Source organism: Acartia tonsa, chromosome 11 (assembly GCF_053477335.1).
Source record: "Acartia tonsa isolate MP-2025a chromosome 11, ASM5347733v1, whole genome shotgun sequence".
NCBI lineage: Eukaryota > Metazoa > Arthropoda > Copepoda > Calanoida > Acartiidae > Acartia > Acartia tonsa.
This window is the reverse complement of record NC_137270.1, coordinates 26,835,179-26,861,976: the sequence shown is the minus strand read 5'-3', so window position 1 is coordinate 26,861,976 and position 26,798 is coordinate 26,835,179. Positions and strand designations below refer to the sequence as shown.

General features: G+C 32.9%; 1 protein-coding gene and 2 pseudogenes across 1 annotated transcript in view; 1 reads left to right on the top strand and 2 right to left on the bottom strand.

The window, feature by feature from the left end:
* Window positions 1-267: 267 nt before the first annotated feature.
* LOC145331214 (histone H4-like) lies at window positions 268-2,097 on the bottom strand (annotated as a pseudogene).
* Window positions 2,098-2,461: 364 nt separating this feature from the next.
* LOC145331213 (histone H4-like) lies at window positions 2,462-8,701 on the top strand (annotated as a pseudogene).
* Window positions 8,702-11,309: 2,608 nt separating this feature from the next.
* Window positions 11,310-26,798, bottom strand: part of LOC145331212 (calcitonin receptor-like) — a 50,476-nt gene continuing 34,987 nt past the window's right edge. Inside the window, exons 10-19 of the mRNA XM_080175831.1 lie at window positions 26,461-26,595; window positions 24,811-24,935; window positions 24,210-24,296; window positions 23,436-23,475; window positions 22,186-22,246; window positions 21,522-21,629; window positions 18,608-18,695; window positions 16,397-16,453; window positions 12,104-12,163; window positions 11,310-11,496 (exon numbers count right to left, since the gene is read on the bottom strand). Of these exons, the coding sequence (XP_080031957.1) occupies window positions 11,397-11,496; window positions 12,104-12,163; window positions 16,397-16,453; window positions 18,608-18,695; window positions 21,522-21,629; window positions 22,186-22,246; window positions 23,436-23,475; window positions 24,210-24,296; window positions 24,811-24,935; window positions 26,461-26,595 (861 nt within the window). The 3' untranslated portion in view covers window positions 11,310-11,396. The remainder of the gene's footprint in view (window positions 11,497-12,103; window positions 12,164-16,396; window positions 16,454-18,607; window positions 18,696-21,521; window positions 21,630-22,185; window positions 22,247-23,435; window positions 23,476-24,209; window positions 24,297-24,810; window positions 24,936-26,460; window positions 26,596-26,798) is intronic.

Here is a 26,798-nt window from a genome sequence, read left to right as displayed (position 1 = left end):
GTGTATTTTTAAAAGCGATACTTTCTACTTTTGTGAACCATCAGCATCATTGTTTTACTCTAATAATTATTAACAACCTTCAGATATTGATCAACACACACAAGAAACTTTTCTATCGTTAAAGGTATGTCACTGGTTTACATCTTATATTTACTGAATATGTAAATTGTACATATATTTGCCATTGTAATATTCGAAACACAGCAATTGATACTAATGCACTTTTAATGACCTAAAAAGGACCGTTTGATGTTCATTGGATAGGAGTTATCCTCCAAATCCATACAGGGTTCTACCCTGCCTCTTGAGAGCATACACAACATCCTAGCGGTGACAGTCACCCTCTTGGCGTGTTCAGTGTAGGTGACAGCATCTCTGATCACATTCTCAAGGAAAACCTTAAGAACACCACGGGTCTCCTCGTAGATGAGGCCAGAGATACGCTTGACACCACCATGGCGAGCTAAACGTCTGATGGCAGGCTTGGTAATAACCTGAATGTTATCAGTGGTTGCAACGTTTAGACACTCAACTTAATAGACAAACCAATCAAAATTCAAAAGTCCCAAAAATTTAAGCCAACCAATAATAAAAACGTTATATTATACTTTGGAGACTAGTGTAATAATCAACCCATTGTCCAATCTCCCTATGATAATATTGTTATCAAATAAGACAATAATAATTTGTATATTTATATATTTGTTTACTTAAGATAATTTAGCAGACTTTGTTGCTATGCGTTTTTAGTAGCGAAGCTACTCTGTAATTCGAAATGTCCGTCCGTCTGTCCGTCCGTTTGTCTGTCTGTCTGAGACAGAATAGGGGAAACGTGATTTTCTCGGCTCCTATTAAAGATAGACAGCTGAAATTTTTTGACAACATTCCCATTATTAAGGAGCACAATTTACTGTAAAACATCAAGGGCGGTCGCATAGGCGTCCAAGGGGGGGGGTAATGGGCCATTTGGCACCCCCAAACGATTTTGGGGGTGCCGTAGGCACCCCCAAAATTTTGTGAACAATACCCCCCCCAAAAAAAAATTACCCCTACCTTGGGGGTGCCGTAGGCACCCCCAACGATTTTGGGGGGGGTATCTACCCCCCCCAAACGATTTTGCGGGGGGTAATTACCCCCCCCAAGATAAATGTTCTTTAAAAAAATTTACTAAATTAAATATTTCATTAAATAATGAAAAAGAATTTCTATAGGCGATTTCTTTTGGGAGGATGTCAGGGTGTCTCAAAACTAGTTATAAAACTTACCAGGACCTATAAGACGCTTCACTTTAAAGTATAATCATTCCGGTTCATTGGTTAGTGAGTTAATTATTGTATTTTTATGTTCTAAAGAATGAGATACTACTATATATTTGAATAGTAGTGGCGCCCTTAGCATCTAAGAACTCGTGTTTTCTAAAGGGTAAAAAGGGAGGAGAAAAATAGCCTAAAACCACTCAAAGGATTGACCTATAATAGTGTGGAACCATCATGGGATCTATGTGAAGCTTTCCTAAAAAGGAGAACTCAGTATTAAAAGTAATGAAATCTGAAGCTATAGTCAAATAAACCTTATTTACTACTTTATGTTATAGGATAGTACTTATTAACTTAATAGATTAGGTAGGTGCTTTTTTTACATAATTAAATTACCCCCCCCAAAAAAATTTACCCCCGGGGTAAATTAGTTTGGGGGGGGTAATTACCCCCCCCCAACAGATTTGGGGGGAGTATTTACCCCCCCCAACAGACTTTAGGGGGGGTAATTACCCCCCCCAATCAAATTTTACCCCCGGGGTAAAAATTTTGGGGGGGGTAATTACCCCCCCTAAAGTCTGTTGGGGGGGGTAAATACTCCCCCCAAATCTGTTGGGGGGGGGTAATTACCCCCCCCAAACTAATTTACCCCGGGGGTAAATTTTTTTGGGGGGGGTAATTTAATTATGTAAAAAAAGCACCTACCTAATCTATTAAGTTAATAAGTACTATCCTATAACATAAAGTAGCACAAGGACTCTAGCTACTTATAAAAGCGGGAAGTTTGTAAATATTTTACTCAACACACTAAATTGTTACAATTTTCATGAGAAATACGCATTTTATAAGGCATACAAAACGCTCTAATTTTCGTTCTATTTAACGTAATTTTGTAATTTTTTTTGCTGGTTATTTCATTTTACATATACTTTTATCATTTTATCAAAAAAAAATTTATCTTTTTTCATCATTTTTTGGAGAAATTAATGCTTAAACTAAGGGTATCTTTAAACGCAAAATTGACGCACTTAGAATTAAAAATGCGTATTGAGTACAAAGGGGGGATAATTTCAAGACATGCATGTTCCAAAGATATCTTTTTTTCCATAAAATTTTAATGTTTAGTCCACCGGAGATTACCCTGAAAATCATATATCAATTTAGGAAGATAATTTTTGTAGAATAGTTACTGAATTTACAACTTCATGTACTCCGAAAGTATAGTTAAGATCAAAGGCGTGCAAAAGGTTGGTGTAGGGGTTGTTTACACCACCCTTGTAAAATTAAGGGGGATGGATACACCTCCCTAGGTGTCCACCCATGTCCACCCTCTTGACAAGAGATTATACCCTCAGATACACCCCTCTATAAATTCCAAGGGGGTGTAAAGGAAATAAATTTACACCCCTTAAAATAAAGTGGGGATGGGGGTGTTTAAGGAGGGTGTATTTAAGCAAGTCACTGATTCAGATAATTCTATGCTATCTATTTTTAGGTAAATTAATTACCAGACTTTACTAAAAAAATCTTTCAATATTCTGTACAACTGTACTGTACAACTTTTAATTAGTAAATTGAGACATGAGGAAACTCTCATACATATGTAGGGGTGGGGGGGAAGTTAATGCAACCATCCCATAATTAATTAATCCAAATTTTGTTATAAAAATTGGCATATGTAATCATTAGTAGGTCTGTTTTTCAAAATTTAACAAAAAGTTAAGCTTAGGGGGGGGGGGGGGGGTTAAGGCAACCATCACGTAATCAATGCACAAATGGCACCTAGATTTCGAGTTTCATTACAAAACTTGGCATGAGTAATCATTGGTAGATCTCTTTTCCCAAAATGGAACAAAAAGTTGGAAAAGTAATGGCTAATGGCTGTTTAGCCATTTTTGGGCTATTTTCAGGGCAAATCCAGCAATAATTACGTAGGAATCATCCATTAGGGATAGGTTTTAATGGGTGTTGAGCTGAAAAATACTACCAAAAATAGTGGCAGCTGGGTAATGGCTTATAAGGATATAAAAAATTGAACATTTCCATGGAATTAAACTTTTCTTAATTAACATTATAACTTTATGTCATGGACATATTACTAAAAACACTTTTTTAATTTCTAGATTTTGCTGTCATAACAGCTGAAAACTGCCAAAAATGGCTGAGAACAGCTGTCAAAAGCCAAAAGTATATATTGTAGATTAAATCATCCCGCCATGGAAAAATTTTGAATTTTTTTTGCCCCCAGTAAAAATGTGGTTGATTTAAGCAAAAAAATGACCCATGCTAAATATTTTTTTCTGTGATGCAATAATTGTGACCTCACGAGCACTTCAAAGTTTTTGAAATCTGCAAAAAGAATGTTTTTTTAGTTCTTTTGTGTGATCTCAATTTTAAAGATTTTTACAAAATTTCATTTCTAGTATGTAAAAATAAACCTGAAAGAAGGCGTATCAACTTTTTCACTTTTTATTTAAGATAGCTAGCCGGTTCTTTTAGTAAGTAGTAGATGTAAAATTTTTCATAGAATTCAGATATGCAATTGGTTTTTTTGTAGACCTCTTATTTTTTAAGTAATTTAAGTTTTTTAAAACGCGACAAATTAAAAGAAGAAAATGGCCAGTATGAACAAAAATAGTAAGATCTTTAATTTGACATCTTACTTTTAAAATTCTGTTGAGTAATTATTGAAGAAATCAATTTTTTTAACATCGGTTTAACTAAAACTTTGAAGTAAAATATAATCTCCCACAGGCATAAAAAATAGGGGTTCATATATACCTTTAGAATCAGAAAAATATTACGAATCCATTGTAAGCAAAATTGAAAAAAGTAAAAAAATAAAAATAATAAAAATGGCCTAATGTATTATTTTTTACAGGTAACACTTAATTGTAATTATTAAACTAGCCAATCACAAGTCTCAAAAATTGACTAATCGGGAAGCTTAACCTCAAAACCTCAACCAATAGAATTGACAAAAAAAAGGATAATGTTCATAGAATATATACAATAGATACTACAATGAAAATAGTGATACTTACATAACATGTAAAGAACGAAAAATTATGAACAAATATGCTTCTATCTGTTTATAAACTTCAAAACAATGCAGTTAAAAATGCTTTATTGTTTCTTGTGTTTAAAAAATATCTGTTACATTGTATGTATATTTATTTAGGTTTATTTCAAGTTTCAAGTTTTCAAGTTGTTCAACCCTTTAAAGCCGAAAATTATGATTCTTAAAATAAACTTATATTTTTTATTATAGTTTTATAAAACTTTTTCAATTTAGCTTACAATGGATTCATAATATTTTTCTGATTCTAAAGTTATATATGAACCCATATTTTTTATGCCTGTGGAAGAATATATTTTACTTCAAAGTTTTGATTAAACTGAGGTTAAAAAAATTGATTTTTTCAATAATTACTCAACATAATTTTAAAAGTAAGGTGTCAAATTAAAGATCTTACTATTTTTGTTCATACTGGCCATTTTCTTCTTTTATTTTGATGCGTTTTAGTACCTTAAAACCGACTTAATTATTTTTTTTAAAAACTTAAATTACTTAAAAAATAAGAGGTCTACAAAAAAACCAATTGCATATCTGAATTCTATGAAAAATTTTACATCTACTACTTACTAAAAGAACCGGCTAGCTATCTTAAATAAAAAGTGAAAAAGTTGATACACCTTCTTTACCAAAAAAATGGAGCAGTCTCAATTATAACATATGAAGGTGTAGCAAGAAATCTGCAAAGTCAAATTCCATTTTTGCAGTTTTTCTTACCTAACTTAAAAAAAATTTTAATTTTGTTTTTCTTTTAGATGTAGTAACTACTGGACCAGGCAGTTACAAAATTTTAGCTCAATATATATCAATTTTGCTCACCTTCTAGCACCAAACCCCACTTTATTGATAGGAAGACCATTAATTTTATTTGGGGTTTCCCTCAAAGTTTTTACACAGATAGTGTTCATATTTATAGTAAATTATGGCCTCAAATATTGTATTATTTATGTATGCAATTTTAAATTTGGAAGATGTGACATGTCTAGGGTAGGTTTTTTCAAAAACATACTTTTGCTTTAATGTATGTTAAATTATACCAATAACCATGTTTTAATTTTCAGTACCACCAACTTCCCAGCTAGGCTAGAACTGGCTGAAAACAGCTGGAAGTGGCCAATAGTATGATAAGTAGATAGGGCTTTTGGTGTATCTAGGGGTAGGTATTTATGGGTGCTGAGCTCAAAAATACCACAAAAAAATTCATTTGGCAGCTTGCTAATGGCCGCAGCTCAGCTGGGAGCGGCCAAGAGTAGAATGAGTAGATAGGGCTTGTGATATGTCTCTAGGTAGGTTTTTAACAGTCTGTGTAACAGCCCCAGCTGCCAAATGGATGAACCCCCACTATTTATAGTAGTATTTTTGAGCTCAGTACCAATAAAAACCTACCCCTAGACATGTCACAAGCCCTATATATATACTCTTCATACTCTTAGCCACTCCCAGCCATTTTCAGCCAGTTCTAGCAGCTAGTACAAGAAATTTGAAAAATGGATATTTAAAGCAAAAATATGTTTCAAAAAGTTGATTACTATGCAATTAATGATAGTTTCGCCCTGAATATAGCCCAAAAACGGCTAAATGACTGAGCCGCCAGCCATCACTTTTCCAACTTTTTGTTCCATTTTGGGAAAATAGATGTACCAAGGATTACTCATGCCAAGTTTTGTAACGAAATTCGAATTCTAAGTGCAATTTGTGCATTGATTACGAAATGGTTGCATTAAGCCCCCCCCCCCCTCCCCCTTAAACTTGAGTTAATTCCTTTAATGATCTTGATAGATATATGTTTATAACTTTTAATATATTTTACAATAGTTTTTAAAGTTAATGTTGGGAGGGAGATATATCCCAATCCTCTTTTTATAAAAAAAAAATTTAAAATGTAATAAATTTCTTATGTAAAGTAGTTTTGGTAAAATCTTAATAAAATCGCCCTTGATTTTAGTTAAAGGGGGCTGTTAAAAGTCATAAGTGGGGTGTCAAAAAATTTAGTTGTTAATAAATTAATGGAATATAACCTGATATTATAAATTTGAAACATATTTTTGATGTACAAAGAGATTAAAGGAACATGTATTACACTTTTCTTCATAGAAGAAATTGAATCATTTTTTATTTGTTTTTTTCAACACAAGGTTATTTGTGTATCTCTTGGTACAAGATACCACCATATTATTATTAGTTAAATCTAATTTTTTATAAATTAAGTGAATAAGTCTGTTAGACCAAGGAGGGTAGAAACTCAGCAGATAGACAGACAGACGGGCAAGAAGAATTATCAAAGTTTTACTAAAATAGACAATTAATTAGATAAAATCTAATAGAGAACCTGTGAATGATCAGACAGACAGAGGGACAGACAGACAGACGGACAGACAGACAGACAGAGGGACAGGTAAATAGTAACAGACAGTCTTTGAGGCATTAACAAATTAAAATTAGGCTATGCTAAATGATTCATTGAAATCCAAAAGAGAGGCAGTTAGACAGATAGACAGACAAGTGGTGGGACAGACAGACAAAAGGACAGACAGACAGAGGGACAGACAGACAGAGGGACAGACAGACAAATGGGTATTGCCTAAAACAGTTTGGCTGCTATATGAATCATTAAAACCCACCGTAGAAAAGAAATTTACATTAGTTTCTTATTACGATACTCAACGCCCCCCCCCCCTCCCCCACTCAAAGGGGTATATTATTTCTTAAAATCAATAAGTGACTTTTCACTGTTTCAGCTTAATAATATTGAATGTACTTTTTATTTCATCAATTTATCTTAAATAGAACGAAAGTTATAATCATTTTATTGTCTACAAGAAAAATGCTTTGAGTAAAAATCAACATAATTGTCAGTAAAAACGTCATATTTATGCATATTTACACAGTAAATAAATTTTAAAATTGTATTTTATTGTAATGAATTACTTAAGGGGGTTGTATGAATTATCAAAAACCTAAAAAAAAACTAATTTGGTTAAATTAGTCCAAGTAATGATTGATTTAGTACAGTACGTATGAATAAGTTGTCAATTTCCTATCAGAGCCTTTGTGGTAGTAAATAAGGTTTATTTGACTATAGCTTCAGATTTCATTACTTTTAATACTGAGTTCTCCTTTTTAGGAAAGCTTCACATAGATCCCATGATGGTTCCACACTATTATAGGTCAATCCTTTGAGTGGTTTTAGGCTATTTTTCTCCTCCCTTTTTACCCTTTAGAAAACACGAGTTCTTAGATGCTAAGGGCGCCACTACTATTCAAATATATAGTAGTATCTCATTCTTTAGAACATAAAAATACAATAATTAACTCACTAACCAATGAACCGGAATGATTATACTTTAAAGTGAAGCGTCTTATAGGTCCTGGTAAGTTTTATAACTAGTTTTGAGACACCCTGACATCCTCCCAAAAGAAATCGCCTATAGAAATTCTTTTTCATTATTTAATGAAATATTTAATTTAGTAAATTTTTTTAAAGAACATTTATCTTGGGGGGGGTAATTACCCCCCGCAAAATCGTTTGGGGGGGGTAGATACCCCCCCCAAAATCGTTGGGGGTGCCTACGGCACCCCCAAGGTAGGGGTAATTTTTTTTTGGGGGGGGTATTGTTCACAAAATTTTGGGGGTGCCTACGGCACCCCCAAAATCGTTTGGGGGTGCCAAATGGCCCATTACCCCCCCCCTTGGACGCCTATGCGACCGCCCTTGATGTTTTACAGTAAATTGTGCTCCTTAATAATGGGAATGTTGTCAAAAAATTTCAGCTGTCTATCTTTAATAGGAGCCGAGAAAATCACGTTTCCCCTATTCTGTCTCAGACAGACAGACAAACGGACGGACAGACGGACGGACATTTCGAATTACAGAGTAGCTTCGCTACTAAAAACGCATAGCAACAAAGTCTGCTAAATTATCTTAAGTAAACAAATATATAAATATACAAATTATTATTGTCTTATTTGATAACAATATTATCATAGGGAGATTGGACAATGGGTTGATTATTACACTAGTCTCCAAAGTATAATATAACGTTTTTATTATTGGTTGGCTTAAATTTTTGGGACTTTTGAATTTTGATTGGTTTGTCTATTAAGTTGAGTGTCTAAACGTTGCAACCACTGATAACATTCAGGTTATTACCAAGCCTGCCATCAGACGTTTAGCTCGCCATGGTGGTGTCAAGCGTATCTCTGGCCTCATCTACGAGGAGACCCGTGGTGTTCTTAAGGTTTTCCTTGAGAATGTGATCAGAGATGCTGTCACCTACACTGAACACGCCAAGAGGGTGACTGTCACCGCTAGGATGTTGTGTATGCTCTCAAGAGGCAGGGTAGAACCCTGTATGGATTTGGAGGATAACTCCTATCCAATGAACATCAAACGGTCCTTTTTAGGTCATTAAAAGTGCATTAGTATCAATTGCTGTGTTTCGAATATTACAATGGCAAATATATGTACAATTTACATATTCAGTAAATATAAGATGTAAACCAGTGACATACCTTTAACGATAGAAAAGTTTCTTGTGTGTGTTGATCAATATCTGAAGGTTGTTAATAATTATTAGAGTAAAACAATGATGCTGATGGTTCACAAAAGTAGAAAGTATCGCTTTTAAAAATACACTTTTTATTTTTTATTTTTACAGAATACAAAAATTCCAAAGTAAATATATTTATTTATACATGGTATAAAAATACAATAGATTTCTAAATTTATTTCTTCAGAAATAAAATAACATGGACGTGGGAAAGATAACAGTTATTTATCGCATCGTATTATAGATAGCTTTTCGCGGACATCAAAATGAATTATTAAAAGATTAATATTTTTATGGTTTTTTTCCACTAATATTCGTGGAATATTGTCTGTAATACGATGATATACATGAGTTTTCAGTATGACTAAGAGCTGGTTTTAATATAGTGGATATTAATCGGTGTCAAAGCAACAGTGACAAAACTATTAGTTTTAATCGAATTTAATGAAAACATATTCTTTATATCCTTGCTTAAAAATACATAAGACAATTAAATACTTGTAATTTTCAAATAACACAGTAGAAAAGATCAAATTATGTAAATACATTTAAATAACATCGATAGTAAGAATGACAACAGAAGCTTTTTATAGTGTCTATAAAAAATGACGCCATACTGGCCTACCATTGGTCAATTAAAATAGATATTGGCCTGCCATTGGTAATTTAGCCTATCATTGGTCATTTGTATTGTAAGATGAAATTTTTTATAGGCACTATAAATATCTTGACGACAACATTGATAAGAAGATATCTATAAAATTAACGTGTTTAGAATGGACATACAGACATATTTAGTAAAAATTATTGAGTTGTAAAGCATTTTAAATTGTAGTTAAAAGTGTAAGAATTATCATACAAAGTATGGAGTCGATAGTACAATTCTAACATGCTTAAATTTACAATCAGAGCTATATTATGAGGTCGGTCGGACGGACCGACCGTAAGCATAGAAAATCTTAGTAAATCACTTTTCATAAAAATCAAATGGACATTATTTTCAAACTTTTTAAAGATGTCTCATCCATTAATAAGTAGGCGAGTAATATTGCCAACAAGGATGACAACATCCATAAGTAGCGAAGCACAAAAAATTGTGGATGGGAATACGTAGAAGTAGATTTAAAGTGTATTTATTAAAATCAAGAATAGATTTATTGGAGAAAATAAACACGAAACCTTGTTTTATTTTGTATGATGAAGACGGTTAAAGTAAATTACATACTAGATGCAAATAACAATGGGAAAAAATATTTTGAAACTGTTAATGCAAAAAAGTTTTAAAATTGGACCAAAAGTACCAAAGATATGGGGAAATATGTAAAACATAGCCAAAAACCTGCTAAAAGGCAGAAATTAAAACGCCAGAAATTTAATTTTGATATCTTTAACTGAAAAAATTTTGAAAATCGGACCATAAACACCAAAGATATGGGTAAAAATGTGAAAATTATAAAATTAGCCAAAAACCTGCAAAAAGGTAGTCTGACCGTCATTGTTGTTTTCTGTAAATGACGGGAAATTTAATTTTGATATCTTTAACTGAAAAAAATTTGAAAATCGGACCATAAACACCAAAGATATGGGGAAAATTTGGAAAATATAAAAAATAGCCCAAAACCTGCCAAAAAGCAGTTTGACCGCCATTGATGTTTTAAAGTTAATTGTGCTCCTTAAGGATGGGAATGTTGTCAAAAAATTTCAGCCTTCTATCTTTTATAGGAGCCGAGAAAATCACGTTTCCCCCAATTCATTAATCACGGACGGACGGACGGACGGACGGACAGACGGACGGACGGACGGACGGACGGACATTGTGAATTATAGAGTAGCTTCGCTACTAATAACAGCACAAATGGAATAAATGATCTATATAATGTCTTTGACACATACAAAAATACAATAATAATGATTTAATTGTTTTACAAAATGTTCACATTTATATGTTATTACGTACTATATAATGAAGGTACTTCTTTAATGAAAGACAGCTTTTGATTTAAAATAAAACATATAAATTAACAAGTAGCATTCAGAGGGTTTTGAATGTGGGTTGCGCGAAGCACACCAAAAATTTTTTATAACCCTCTTAATCCAAATTCGAGGGTAGTTTAGGGTAATGAATTTTTACTTGTCTGTTAAAGAGTGGGTTTCAAATGAATTTTTACTGTCCCACCTCCCCTAGATGCTAGGGGCGCAGCCGCTATTAAATATAATGAAGAAAGATGATTTTCTTTCAGAACAATCTTTTAAATTTTATAATCTACTTGTTCATAATTTTTTGTTTGTTTAATGGAAGCTTTTTATAGTGCCTATAAAAATGAAGTCATACTTGCCTGACATAGGTCAATTTAAATGTATACTGGCCTACCATTGGTATTTTAGTCTGTGTATTGGCCTATCATTGGTCATTTTTTTATAGGCACTATGAAAATTTAAAAATTTATTTTAACTTCTCAAAAAAGGATCCAAAATTTAGAGTTTACAAAGATGCCGCGTAATTTGATGAGTGAATTAAACTTGAACCGGTTCTATGAAGGATGTTTCAGCACTTTGTATTGTGATGATAGGTACCACTTGGGTGGGGGTGGGTGCTGGTATGATGGACACAGACCTAATACAATGGATATGGAATATGTGGATATTAGGACAGTGGAATATTGTCGTCAACTTATGTTGCTTATATAGTCCTCAGTTAATGGTCAATACGTTCCTCCGTGGTCAGGGAAGGGGGTGGGGTTATATTAGACATTAGCAGCTTCACCTCTAGCCTCTAGGGGCTGTGCCCCAAGAGGAAATTTTAAAAAAATGTTATGAGTATGGGAATCATTACATCTTCTATTACCTACCCAGCAAAAAAAATTGCGAATGAATCGCCAATCCCAGCTGAAAAAATTGCAAATGAGTTGACAATTTTCGCAAATAAATATAAAAAAAATTGGGGAGGTATTTTTTTTTGTTTTTGGGGGGGTTAAGGGTGTCCCACCCCCCCAAAAAAGCCTTAAACCACCACAGGACCAGTTTGTATATTGTATATTCCCTGAAGAGTAGAATCCAATCGGTTCTGTGGTTACCAATATCTTTAGGGACGGACAGACAGACGGACATACAGACGGACACACAGACGGACACACAGACGGACAGACATCATTCTACTTTGTATTATAGATATTAGGGTATGCAAGAATCTGTCACAGTATCCACGTATTCTATATCCAGACCTGCTACGGCTGGGGTTACTCGCGTTGCTCGTCTGGATGGTCGTGTCCATAGTCGTGTGCCTGCAAATGTAAAGTTTTTAATTATTTTTGAATTTTCCTACCCTCACTTCATTTCATTACATTGAATTTGAATTTTTAGATTTAAAAGAATCCTAATAAAATCTAAAGGGATAAGACGATGGCTGATAAATTGGTGTATGTCCCCGAAGACAACACACAAAATTACCCTATCTTTAGATTACATTTAGTTGTTGAAACGTTTGGACACTCATCTTAATGAATCATTCAATCAAAATTCAATGAAAGTCCCCAAAGTTATTAAGCAAGCAATTAAGGAAACATTATTCTAAATCTTTGGAGATTTGTGTAATAAACAGCCCAATGTCCCTTTTTTTCACTGACTTCATAATCATCAACAAACATACTCAAAAAAAAACAAGCGTCATTTGATTTAAAAATCTCTCAAATTTTTCCACGAACTCACTTTTTTAACTTAACACCCCCATTGGAAGTTTCAGTGTGGTGTAGTAGAGCCTTATCATGGGGGATGTAGTTGGGTGAACATTCCCCAAAGTTTTAATACACCCCCCCCTATGCTCGCCTCTGTTAATAATTTTGTTAATGGTTATGTAATGGTCATATTAAAGTTAAGCAGCTAGTTAGTTTAAACAGTGTAATGGCTAGGAAACCGATTGATATCCCCTGGATTAGAACTAGTTCTCAGCTATACTGAAAAATTATGTATAGCATCGAATTACAGATAATTTTCACAAATATTAATAAAACAAGGATGACAACATCCATACGTAGCGAAGCACAAAATTTTGTGGATGGGACTGACCGTCATGGTTGTTTCTTCAAACGACGTGAAATTTAATTTTGATATCTTTAACTGAAAAAATTTTGAAAATCGGACTAAAAACACCAAAGATATGTGGGAAAATGTAAAAAATATAAAAATAGCCAGAAACCTGCAAAAAGGCAGTCTGACCGTCATTATTGTTTTCTCCAAACGACGGAAAATTTAATTTTGATATTTTTAACTGAAAAAATTTTGAAAATCGGACTAAAAACACCAAAGATATGGGGGAAAATGTAAAAAATATAAAATAGCCAAAAACCTGCAAAAACGCAGTCTGACTGTCATAGTTGTTTTCTTCAAACAATGTGAAATTTGATTTTGATATGTATAACTGAAAAAAAATTGAAAATCGGATCATAAACACCAAAGATATGGGAGGAAATGTAAAAAATATATAAATAGCCAAAAACCTGCAAAAAGGCAGTCTGACCGTCATTATTGTTTTCTCCAAACGACGGAAAATTTAATTTTGATATCTTTAACTGAAAAAATTTTGAAAATCGGAACATAAAAACCAAAGATATGGGGGAAAATGTGCAAAATTAAAAAAATAGCCTAAAACCTGCTAAAAAGCCGTCCGACCGCCATTGATGTTTTATAGTTAATTGTGCTCCTTAATGATGGGAATGTTGTCAAAAAATTTCAGAATCCTATCTTTTATAGGAGCTGAGTAAATCCCATTTCCCCCATAGCGTTACGGACGGACTGACTGACGGACTGACTGACGGACTGACTGACGGACGGACGGACGGACGGACATAGTGAATTATAGAGTAGCTTCGCTACTAAAAATCATAAGATTAATACCAGTTTTTGCTATTTCAGGCCTTCGGCCCCTCTGAGATACTTATAATACTGTATAACCGCGGAAAGCTGTCTATAATACGATGCGATAAATAACTTTTCGAAATCTTCTTAAACAGAATAATCTAGATTATCTTTTTGTTTTCCTTTAACTAAGATAATGAATATCTATTATTTCTAGTAGCGAAGCTACTCTATAATTCACTTTGTCTGTCCGTCCGCCCATCAGTCCGTAACGCTATGGGGGAAACGTGATTTTCACGGCTCCTATTTAAGATAGACAGCTGAAGATTCTTATGACATATGCTCTTTTAAACTATACATATTTTTTTCATCTATCTGTTATTTGGGATACTAGATCGATTCCTAGATTTCAAGTTTTCGTGAATTTCTCAACTCTTTTTCAAGATAGTTGGCTGAAATTTTCAGGGATTAATTAATTTGATATTCTACATATTTCCATTAAGTTTCATTCAAATTTGTCTTTTAATTGCGGTGCTAGATCGATTCCTAGATTTTTTAAAGTTTTTGTGATTTTAAAGGTTGCGTGATTTTAAAGGTTTCTTGATTTCCCTATTTTATCAAGTTTAATCTTTATTGTATTACATAGTAATTTTTCCAGATATCCAGTCATGATTTTGAGCTTTGCTACTTATGGATGTTGTCATCCTTGTTAAATATAATGTTGTATAAAATTTTCTCCAATTGTAATAATAAGGACGACAACATCTATAAGTAGCGAGGCACAAAAAATCATGAATTGACAAACAGATAAATTGAGTTATAGAGAGGAGATGTTCATTGATCATAAAACAGGAAAAAGAAAGAAAGAGAATTTATGATTATTAAACTTTAAAAATTCACAAAACCTTTTAAACAAAGTAAGTCGACTGCTTGATGCTTATTAATAGACAGACGACCAGACAGAGTGAATTAAATATATCCTTTGTATAAAACTAGCGGCTACGCTCCTAGCCTCTAGGTGCTCTGTTTCCAAAGATGTAGAGGGGGGCTTGAAAAATAGTTTAAAACCATTGTAAGATCGACTTAAATATAAAAAATAGAATGGCCTAAAACCATCACAGGAGCTTAATGAAGCTTAAAAACCTTAAAAAGATAATTAACTTGGTTTAGGTGTTATCAAGATCTTAAGCTTCAGACAAAAAAAACTTACTACTTTATACAATAGGATTATGTAAATTATACAAGTGTAAAAGAAACAGATAGATACCAATTGTAAAGTTGCTTTGCTTTCGTAATTATGCCTTATTGTTACATGAATCCCCTTTATACTTAAAAATCAATAAGACATTATAAACTTGTCTAATCTTAATATCAAAGCTATCAATTTGGAAGTATGGACGCAAGACACGCTATAATTATAGAAAAACTTTACTTACAATAAGTTATAGCAGAATGATATAAAACTTTTCAACTTTCGGACATCTTTCATAACAGTTATTTATCATATCGTATTACAGACAGCTATACGCGGTTATTGATAATGAAAAATTATACGATTAAAACGATTGTTAGCCGCGATGGGCAGAAGGCCCGGTCTAACAAAACTGGTATTTATCTTATGATTTTTCAGTTTACTATTAGTATAAAATTGTCTACAATACAATACTTAATTTTTAGTACGGCTGAGAACCAGTTATAATCAATCCAGCGGATATTAATCGGTTTCAAAGCAATACTGTAATCTTTTTATACAATATACATATCTGAAGTATAAAACTTGCAAAAATGTATTCTGGGGTCGGTTCTTAAAAAAAATCGTTTGATCCAGGGATCTAAAGGGTTAAGACAATGGCCGATAATTTGATGTACGTCCTCAATGATGATACACATAGTTACCCTTTTGTAGATTATAATTATCCCTTTAGATCCCTGTCATACAATACAAATGACCAATGCACAGACTAAATTACCAATGGCAGGCCAGTACATATTCTAATTGACAAATGGTGGGCCAGTATGACGGCACTATAAACAGGGACTATAAAAAGCTTCCCAATTTTGATTTTTAAAGAATCTACCTCTTATGTATAAAAATTAATATACATTATGTGACATCACTGCTATAAAAAGAAGATTAATTAGGTAGAATATAAAATTATAATGAGTCTATTTTTCATTTTTAGTCTGTACATCCTACTTAGATTAAATTTTTATTTTGTTAATAAGCATCATATTTTTGGAAAGATTGTTAAAGAAAAAAACATCACTTGATTATATAAACCATATTTTTAAGTCGCATTTATCTGTTGCTCAGTTTTTATTTACAAATTAAGAATGAATTTATATAATATATGTGTACTGTATATTCCATCAACAAAATTTTCTTGGGTAGTTAGAGGGGCTGAGTAATGTCCTAAATGGATAACACAAAAAAAATTTCGTTGATTTCGTTCTATTGTCCATAAAAAACAGGTGAATTTGAGATATATCCTTCACAAAAATGTGTGCTTCTAGAATTTGAATGTCTAGCAGATCATGAACGTCAAACATAGAAAAAAATTCAACTATCTATTTTTTATAGCAGACGAGAAAATCTTATTTCCCCCTCAGCATTACGGACTGAAATTCTGACAGACAGAGTGTTCAAAAGCTATAAATAATACCTGTAAACAGACAGAGTGTCCACAAATTTCTTCACTGTTGTGTTTTCATTCCAATCCCTAGAAATAAATTAGGGTAAAACTTTAGAAAGGAAGAGGACTGGGCTGTTATTACACTAGTCCCTAAAGTTTTATAATATCATCTTATTCGTTTGGGTACTTTTCTTGAGTTTCGATAAGTTTTTTTTTAGATTGAGTGTCCAAACGTTTCAACCACTAATTGTAATCTAGAGAAGGGGTAATTTTGTGTATTATCATTGTGGATGTACATCAATTTATTGGTCATTGTCCTATCCCTTTTACTCCCTGGTAAAACTAGGACAATTATGTCAAAATGTAAAGAAACAAAGCTAATAATCAGGAATAAGGTGTAACCAACAAGCGAAATAAATCAAAAATAATATTTGGGGGGCAAATGGAGAGGTCGTCAATTTTACGATGTGTTGCCCCCCCAACGACAGCTGAAAAACACGTATAGGTTTCGTATTTTTTTCCGAATAATTTTTTTTATTGGTATAAGCTGGCTAATAATACTTTTGTTTACTCTAATAGTAGAATGGTAAAAGCTGGATTTTTTAATCCTTATGTAAAAGTAACAGGATCTCTGTTTGTCTTTTCTGATGGTTCTCGCTAACCCCTGAGCCGATATGGTTCTCCTTTGCAAAGGTAATAGAAAGGTTTGTAACTATTTTAGGGGAGGGTTGCTTCACCTACCCAAGATAAATCGCCAAAAATACCAAAAATATTTAAAAGTTATGCAGCACCACAGTATGACTTTCTTTTCAAAAATTACAATTGAAGGGGGGGGGGGTGAATTCAACCCATCTTAAAGCTCTCTAGAGGCATACAGGGGCGTAGCTGCTAGTATATACTTAAATCATTGATGTTAGATATTTCAATTAAACAGTGACAAAAAATGAAAAACATTGGTCCTAGATTTTCTACTTAAAGTCAATATTTTGCCATTTTAGAGGGTTTCATATCTTTGATTTTTGGCGCAGTACTCTTTTAGTTTTATAACAGAACTGTATTAGTGGAGAAAAACGCAATTGAATTCTTAAAACAATAACAAAACATTTACACTACTTTTTCTATCTTTATTCTGGTTTTATCCCCTTTGAATAAACATTTGATTGTTTTTTATCAAGAGTTTTGTTTACAACTTTAGATCACTTTCATTATTACATGTTGAAACCTAATTCCATCATTAAATATACTAATTTTAACAAAAAAATTATTTGTTCTAGAAATTTTTTTATTCTAAAATGCACTTTTAGAATTTGTAAAACTGAAAGAATCAAAATCAGCCTTAAAGGTTTAGGTAAATTCACTATTAAGACATCACTCCAACCATTCAATCAAATATGAAATATTAAATCTAGTGTTCCTCAAAACTCAACTTTAGAATGTCGCATGTTCAAACCCACCCAGGCCATGGGGGAGGGGATCTTTTGTAAAAGTTAAAATTTGGAAGTTTCTGTGTAGTAAAGTTGTCGCAAATATAGGTATTAAATAATAGTAAAATTTTGATTTAGGTTCGAATAGAAAAATTGTTCTTATGCAATAAAAAACTTTAATAGCTTGATCATTTTTGCTGCTCTAATTATGGACATTTATTGGATGACAGGTAAATTTTTTATCCAACTTTGTACAGTAAATATTCTGTACATATGTTTTGAAGAAAGGTTTATTTACTATAGTGTACGAAACAAAGAAATCTTTAAAGCAAAACAAAATAAATTTAACTTTAAGAAGAAGTACTTTAATGTTTATTTATCAGGCCCGTAACATCAATGGTAAGAGTAGAAGGGAAAGCATTGGCCCATAAACAGGCGCAACTTATTAACATGTACAGTTAGGCAGGGATCTAAAGGGATAAGACAATGGCCTATAAACTGATATAAATCCCAATGATGATACCCAAGACAACCTTCTCCAGATTTTAGTTTGTGGTTGAAACGTTAGGACACTTATCTTAATGAACCAACCAATCAAAATTCAATGAAAGCACAAATAAGAAAACCTTATTAAAAACTTTAGGGACCAGTGTAATGAAAGCTCAATGTCCCCTCCTTACCTTACATTTAGGACTTTCAGACAAAGGTCGTCCAATCAAAGGGTTGGTTGTCTATAGACGCTTTAAACCGCAATTTTAAGATACAGAGTATGTTTCAAGGTGCGTGGAAAGGCAAGAACCCAATCATCACTGATTACCTGGAGATAATGAATTGTTCTTTTCTCTGACGTATAGCGGATAATACTTCACTGTTGGAGAAACATAACAGAATGGACACAAAGAAACCTAAAATTTATTTTATTTAGAGTTTGCTTTGGCAAAATTACGCAATTTTTTCAATTTTTGATCAAGTTCTTCCTATAAAAAAGGGAATACATTTAAAAGTCAGTGTATCCTGAATGACGTAATATTGGTATAGTCCATTATTCTAATATGATGTCTTTCAGAATTTTTTAGGCAAAGGTTTTTAAATTTATCCCTTTTTTTATAGGCAATATAAAGAGCTTATTATTTTTAGATACTATTTTCACAGTATTCTTATTTACTATTTATCCGGCGATTTCCTGAGGTCAGGTAAGGTTAGGTTATATTGCGTATAGGGTAGCCTCGAAGGAGTAGGTTCTCCAATCTTACTTTGAAAGTAAAGGGGTTTAGGGTTGCGTTGTTCGCTAGACAGTATAAGGGCAAGCTCCATTTAATTATTAAAAAATTGCAAAATTGTCATGGATTGGCACAAAGTAAAGTAAGTAAAAGTAAAAAAAACTGAAAAAAATAAAATTAAAGAAATTAGGAATGATTAAAATCACTAATCCTTAAAAAAATACGTCGTTTGTTGCATGACTGACACACTGACGTACTGTTATATGCTTGATACTTTTCGGAACAAAGTATCCTAAAAAAATTATGTGAAAAATAATAAAAAACTTAGAACGACGGAAAATTTAATTTTGATACTATTTCTCTCATAATTTTTTAAAAAGAAATGTGAAAATCCTTTCTAAGTAAAAAGCTGCTTAAATGCAGTCTGACACCCATAAATGTTATATGCTTCATTGTGCTGGGAATGTTGTCAGGAAAAATCAGAGGTCTAGCTTCAATATCAGCTGAGTAAATATAATTTCCCCCATTACGTTACAGAATGACGGACGAACAGATATATTCAAATATAGAGTGGCTTCGCTACTAAAAATATTTGTTGCCCTTTAAATTTGCAGGAAATCAAATAAACCTTTACAGGAAAGATGATAGGAATATTTTTTTCTAAGGAAGATGTAGCATCTGCAATCTTGCTATAGAACTTGAAAATACATTTTATTTACTAAGTATATTTGCGATAACTTTTATTTAATGAAATCTTCCAATTTTTAACATGTACAAAACGGCCTGCTTAATTGCTTCAAGATCCATGTCAGATCTATATAGGAAATAAATGTCTATAAACGAGCTCAAGCTTTCCAAGGAATATTTGTTTAAAACTCATAGTGCTCCAATAATCCATAATAAACTCTCATTGCCCAGAACGATAAGACCCATTATTTTACTTTATTAAAAATAAATTCCTTTTTTTAATTTCATGTTGCTATTTACCTTATATCAATGTATTTAATTTCTAATCATAAAAAAGAAAATTTAAATTTATAATATAATAAATTTAAGAAAACTCTATTTTAAAAGAATTCGATTGTGGCGACACTTTGTGTGTTCAAATATTAAACTAAAATTGTAATCATCATCATTAACCCTTTGGTGATGGTAATGTAAAGAAAAAAATATAATTTAAAAAATCTTTTTAAAATCATTTAGATTATTAAATATTTACTTTCTTTTAGATAGTAATGCCGGGTGAGGAAAATAGATTTATTGAGAAATAGATATGCATATAGAAAACTAGCCAATAGGGAGATAATTATATCGAGCCAACTCTAGTTTCTAATATTAGAGTAGACTTTTATAATAGCAAAGCCACTCTATAATTCACTTTGTCTGTCAGTCCGTAACGCCATCTGGGAAATGTGATTTTCTTGAGCGCTATTCGAGATAGACGGCTGATTTTATTTGTAAAAAATACCCGTTTCCGAATATCATCCAGTATACAACTTTAAAGGCCATATATATATTTTTTATTAATATTTCGGGATTTTCTACGATTCTTATACATATCTTCTTTTATGATATATTTCTTCTACTTCGTCACTTTTCCGTTTTTCCATCAATATTGTTTTACTTATTGCTATTATGGATGTTTTTATCCTTTTTCTGATAATTCACCTATTACTGTTAGAAAATGTGAGTAAAACAATAGAGGAGGAAGGGGTTAAATAACTGTACATATGTCCTCACCCCGGGGACCCTGAGTCTGCTTTTAACCAGGTCTTTGAAAATCAACTAACAGCGTTAGGAATATCAATACAGCTAAGATGCTACAAAAGAGAAGAAAGCAATTATTGCTAGCAGACGAAAAAAGTCATCAGTAGGTTCCAGGTAGTTGTCTGGTTATACATCTATATTTTTAGATTTTTTTGTTTAAATTAAGATGATATTGCAGATTTTTTCCCAATGTCTATCCATAGTTTTTGGTCTTCGCTACTTATGGATGTTGTCGTCTTTGTTCTTTCTGTATTTTTTTACGAAATGAACATCTACTTTATAACTCACTTTGTCCGTTTATCCATCCATGATTTCTTTGTGCTTCGCTTCTTATGGATGTTTATTGTTTGAACACAGTAATAGTGTCTGACTGATTATGACGTAACAAAAAAAATTAGCCAATGAGAGACCGTTATTGACCAATGGTAAAATTTATAGTGGCCTCTTATTGGCTAATCTTTTTTGTTACGTCATAATCAGTCAGACACTATTACTGTGTTCTTATTGTTTATATTCTTTTTCTGATAATTCACCTACTACTGCAAAAACAATAGAGGGGGGAGGGGTTAAATAACTTCATGTCCTTACCCCGAGGATCCTGAGCCGACTTTTAATTGTGTCTTTGAAAAAAAAAATATTTTTGGTAAACAACTCATTTTAAGATAGATGGGAAAGAAAACATTTTACGTGCATCTAGAGGCCTCTAGGGGGCATAAGCTCTACCAAATAATATAGTGATGTCACCTTGAAAGGATGATGATATTGCAGATAATATTTCATAGACATACTCGAAGCTGGAGCCACGGGCAGGACGGACTGGCATCAGAAGGAAGTATACTCCAAGTATGGGTACTACAATATTTAATAATAGTTATTTATCGCATTGTATTGTAGACATTTTCCCGCGGATATTAAAATGTACAATTATAAGATTAAAACTAGTTTTATTAGCCCCGAGATGCCGAAGGCACGGGCTAACAAAACTGGTAATAATTTTAAGATTTTTATTAAATAATATTCGTGGAAAATTGTATTTAATACGATGTTATACAGGATTTTTCAGTTTGGCTTATAACCTGTTCTAATCCAGCGGATATTAATCATTTTGGTCTTTTTTCAAACTATTTTTTTGAAAACCCAACCTCTCTCTTCTTTTTCTTTATCTTGAAACCATATTTTAGACCTTTACTCCTAATAAATACTTTACCTGCAGGGCACCTCTACCTTTTACTCAATAAGGTTAAAGGCCTCAGAGAAATAAACTTTTTACAATTTTAAAAATCAGCTGGAAGTCTAAACCTGATTAAAATATGACAATCCGTCTTTCAAATTTTTTTAAAGTATCCAAACGGGTTTAAATTTGAGCCCTAACTGCCGAGCCCCGATTTATTAAAATAAATTATCTTACCCAGAAATAAAGCAGCTTTGGCTTGTTTGAGAGTAGCTCTACTCGATGTACTCATTCTTCTAGTTAAATCATTATCATTTAAGCTCCAATGCATCCTTACAAATTTTGACTGATGGAAAGTAGAGGCTATACAGGAAAGAACACAGGTATACTGATGCTCAAAGTTTTATAAGCACGTGCTATCATTCGGTGGCTTAAAATTTTGATTACTTTTATAGAATATCAATTCTTTAGTTAAAACATCTCAATAAATAATTTTGAAATACATAAGGAGTAATTTTATAATTGTAAAATTACATTGCCACATTTTATGTAAATAGGAGAATAACCTCCAGAGGGAGAGGGTCAGACCTCCAGATGGAGAGGGTCAGACCTTCAGAGGGAGAGGGTCAGACCTTCAGAGGGAGAGGGTCAGACCTCCAGAGGGAGAGGGTCAGACCTCCAGAGGGAGAGGGTCAGACCTCCAGTGGGAGAGGGTCAGACCTCCAGAAGGAGAAGGTCAGACCTCCAGAGGGAGAGGGTCAGACCTCCAGAGGGAGAGGATCAGACCTCCAGAAGGAGAGGGTCAGACCTCCAGAGGGAGAGGGTCAGACCTCCAGAGGGAGAGGGTCAGACCTCCAGAGGGAGAGGGTCAGACCTCCAGATGGAGAGGGTCAGACCTTCAGAGGGAGAGGTTCAGACCTCCAGAGGGAGAGGGTCAGACCTCCAGAGGGAGAGGGTCAGACCTCCAGAGGGAGAGGGTCAGACCTCCAGTGGGAGAGGGTCAGACCTCCAGAAGGAGAAGGTCAGACCTCCAGAGGGAGAGGGTCAGACCTCCAGAGGGAGAGGATCAGACCTCCAGAAGGAGAGGGTCAGACCTCAAGAGGGAGAGGGTCAGACCTCCAGAGGGAGAGGGTCAGACCTTCAGAGGGAGAGGGTCAGTTCCTTCACTAAGTTTTCTCTTATAAATATTATTAGCATTAATGTCCCTAGCACCCAGTGGCCTTTTATTCAAAGTGGTGGGAAATGAAAAAAAATAGCTTAAACCCATCATTGGCATTAGGTACTCTGTCTTCAAAGGGGAAAGCGCCTAAAACCGTCTCAAAGCTTAAATATAAAATGAAATAGTCTTAAACCATACTGGGACTTATGTGAAGCTTCTCTAAAAGGGAGAAATAAATCAGTTCTGTAGTAATGGAGATCCTTCGCTACAGACAAAAAAAGCTTTGCGTAGAAAAGGATTTTAAATGTTAATAAATGAAAATGTTCCTTGCTACTGGTGGCACTGTCGTCTCTATTCGCAGCTTAGACCTTAATAAAAATGGATATATTATTACTTGAATCTTACACTTTTTCCATATTCTCTAAAAAGTGAATCCACAGCGGGCTAAAGTGACGATTCCACTCTTTACCCCATTCCCTACCTGGATAAACGAAATGACCAATAAATAAGTTCAATATTCGCAAGCTAAATTAACGGTAGTTTTTACCCTGTCATAATATCCAGGTATGTTCTACATCTATAGTTTGCAGTATATTTTGCTTATGATTTTAAATGGTTTTGCTTACATTGAACATAATTGCTCTTGTACTTTCAGCAAAAATGTCCTAATTGACTAATTTTACTCTATATATTGTAAATTGATAAAAATATCAATGATCTAACGAGCAAAAAAATTAATGACAGCATATACAGAAAATCATTTTGATTTTAGTTTTTTAATTTGTATATTCATTATTATTTTTGGTAATTGACTAAAATAAAAACAAGAATGACAACTTCCATAAGTATTGAAGCACTGAGAAAACCATAGACGGACGAACAAAGTGATTTAAATAGCAGATGTTCCGTGGTTTTAAATCATAAATTAATATTTATATGAAAATAAACAAGTGCCTATGTCATATTATGTCGTACAATACAAATGACCAATGTAAGGCATACAATACACAGACTATTTTTCAAAATACATTTTAATTGTCAAATGGTAAGCCAGTATGACATCATCTTTTATGTGCACTATAAAAAGCTTCATCTTAATTACCTGAGAATTCTAATAACATTGGTGATGAAAATGATGTTGACAATGATAACACAAACGACAGGGATGCCAAGGATATAGCTACTCACACTAAAATAGGTTTAATGTAAAAGACCCTTTTTAAGGCCAATACATTTCTAATATATCATACTGTAAAATTGGTAAGATATCTTAGTCCGTCTGCCCACCATTTAAATTACTGATTTCTCATGTCATTTAACAAAAATGTAGGATTAAACTTAACTTAATCTAAGTGTCAGCCGCGATGAAGCCTCAAATTTAAAATGGTTTAAATTATTTGAAATCTTTTTTGAACGAGGGACTGTTAAGTTTTCTCATGTATATTTAAACTATCAGCTGATTTTGTAAAACGGTAAAAGTTTGATTTACAGGCAGCTGCCAAGCCCTGATTTACAGACGAAGTCTGTTTAAGGAAGATGCGGAAAGTGTCATGAAATCATAAAATACATCTAAAAAGGATGGATCAGTGGTAAAGAAATCCCTAACTAAATGGTGGATTTAGGCATATTTTTTAATACATCACTAATTACACTTTCAGTATATCTCTGTTTAAGATGATAAACTGGTTTGTACTGTACTGTACCTGTCCATTTCCATCCAGCAGAAGTCATCCTGATAGTAAGATCTGTACACGGAGTAAGGGATGATTATTATGATTGGAAAGACCCAGCCAACCAGCTGCAGCCATCTTACTCTACTCTTGTCTCCCTATAAAAATAAAATATTTTAAAATAAAAGCAAAGACGACATTCCAACTGTATAAAACATCAAACGCGGCATTTTTCCTTTCATCCACCCAGCAGAAGTCATCCTAATAGTAAGATATAAATAAATGTAGCTTGTTTAAAACTTTATTTAATGCTCTTATAATTTAAGAATTATATCAAATTATAGAAAGAAAAGAGAAGCACTTTTCCTCAGGGAGGTAGGGGACATTGAGCTGTTAATTACACTAGTCCCCAACATTTTATGTTTTACGTTTTCTTATTTGATGGCTCAATAACTTTTGGAACTTTTGTTTAATTTTTTTGGCTCATAAAGGTTAAGTGTCCAAACGTTTCAACCACTAATTGTAATCTACAGAAACGATATTTTGTTTATCGTTAATGTGGATGTACATTGTACATCCATTTATTTTACAATGTCTCATCCCTTTAGATCCCTGATTTTTCCTTCCCATGGTAAACTTATATAACCCTTGATTATATAATTAAATATAAAGTTATAATTAATGTTAAATTAGTTTGATACAGTTTTCATATTTTTCTCAAAACTTTTCCTGTTGTTGTTTTATAATTAATGTGTAGACTGTATAATACTAAATTCATACATGTAAAACATATGTATTATAAATTCACTTTTTCTTCAATTTTTTTTTCTTTTTCCAAAATTCAAAATCTAAAAGCAGCTTATAGTGCATAGAAAACAATAAAAAGTGACTAATTATAGGCCAGTATACATTTCACCATTGGCCAATTTAAATGCATACTGGCCTATCATTGGTCATTTGTATTGTATTTAGTCGTTTTTAAGGCACTATAATCTGCTTCAATTTTTTAGAAATTGGATTTCTTATATTACACAGTGCCTTCGAAGGTGCTTTGACTTTAGTGTCAGAACCTAAATTGGGACATAGTGCATTTCATTACCCTAGGTTAGGTAACTTCATTTCACTTTTCAATAAAATCTAAAATGCAGCCGTTTTTGAGAAAATTAGATTTAAAAATTTCAAGTTCAATTTTCACCCACTAGGAGTTACCACATAATCATGACAAGAAAAGCAAAGATTATTTATTAAAAATTTTGAACAACTTTGCTTTTATAAAGTCAGTCATAAAACCTCTCTATATATGATTTATTTAAGGCTGAATTTCCGTGACCTTAGCAAAGCAATTGATAAAAATGGCCATTAATAAACTCACTTCAGGAGTGGTTTTATGAAGAACTTTACAAAAGCAAAGTTGTTCAAAATTTTAAATAAATAATCTTTGCTTTTCTTGTCATGATTATGCGGTAACTCCTAGTTGGTGAAAATTGAACTTGAAATTTTCAAATTTAATTTTCTAAAAAACTGCTGCATTTTAGATTTTATTGAAAAGTGAAATGAAGTTACCTAACCTAGGGTAATGAAATGCTCTATGTCCCAATTTAGGTTCTGACACAAAAGTCAAAGCACCTTCATTTGCACTGTGATTACAAAGGCGTTTGACTGTGTACCATATGATTTTCTTACCTGAAAAGTGTTGATAAGAAGAAGCTGTAGATAGGCGCCCTCACAGAGGCTCCAAAAGTAGGTGGTTAGCATACAGTAATGTAGGAGAACATGGAGAATTCTACACCATACTACATTACTCAACCATACTGAACTCTAAAAAAAAATAATTAATATCTAACAATAAGCTTTTTAAAGTGCCAACAAAAATGACGCCATACTGACCAGCCATTGGTCAATTAAAATGTATACTAGGCCTGCCATTGCCAATTTAGTCTTTGCATTGGCCTATCATTGGTAATTTGTATTTTATAACGTCATTTTTTTTATATAAAAAGCATCTCTAACAATGCAAAAAA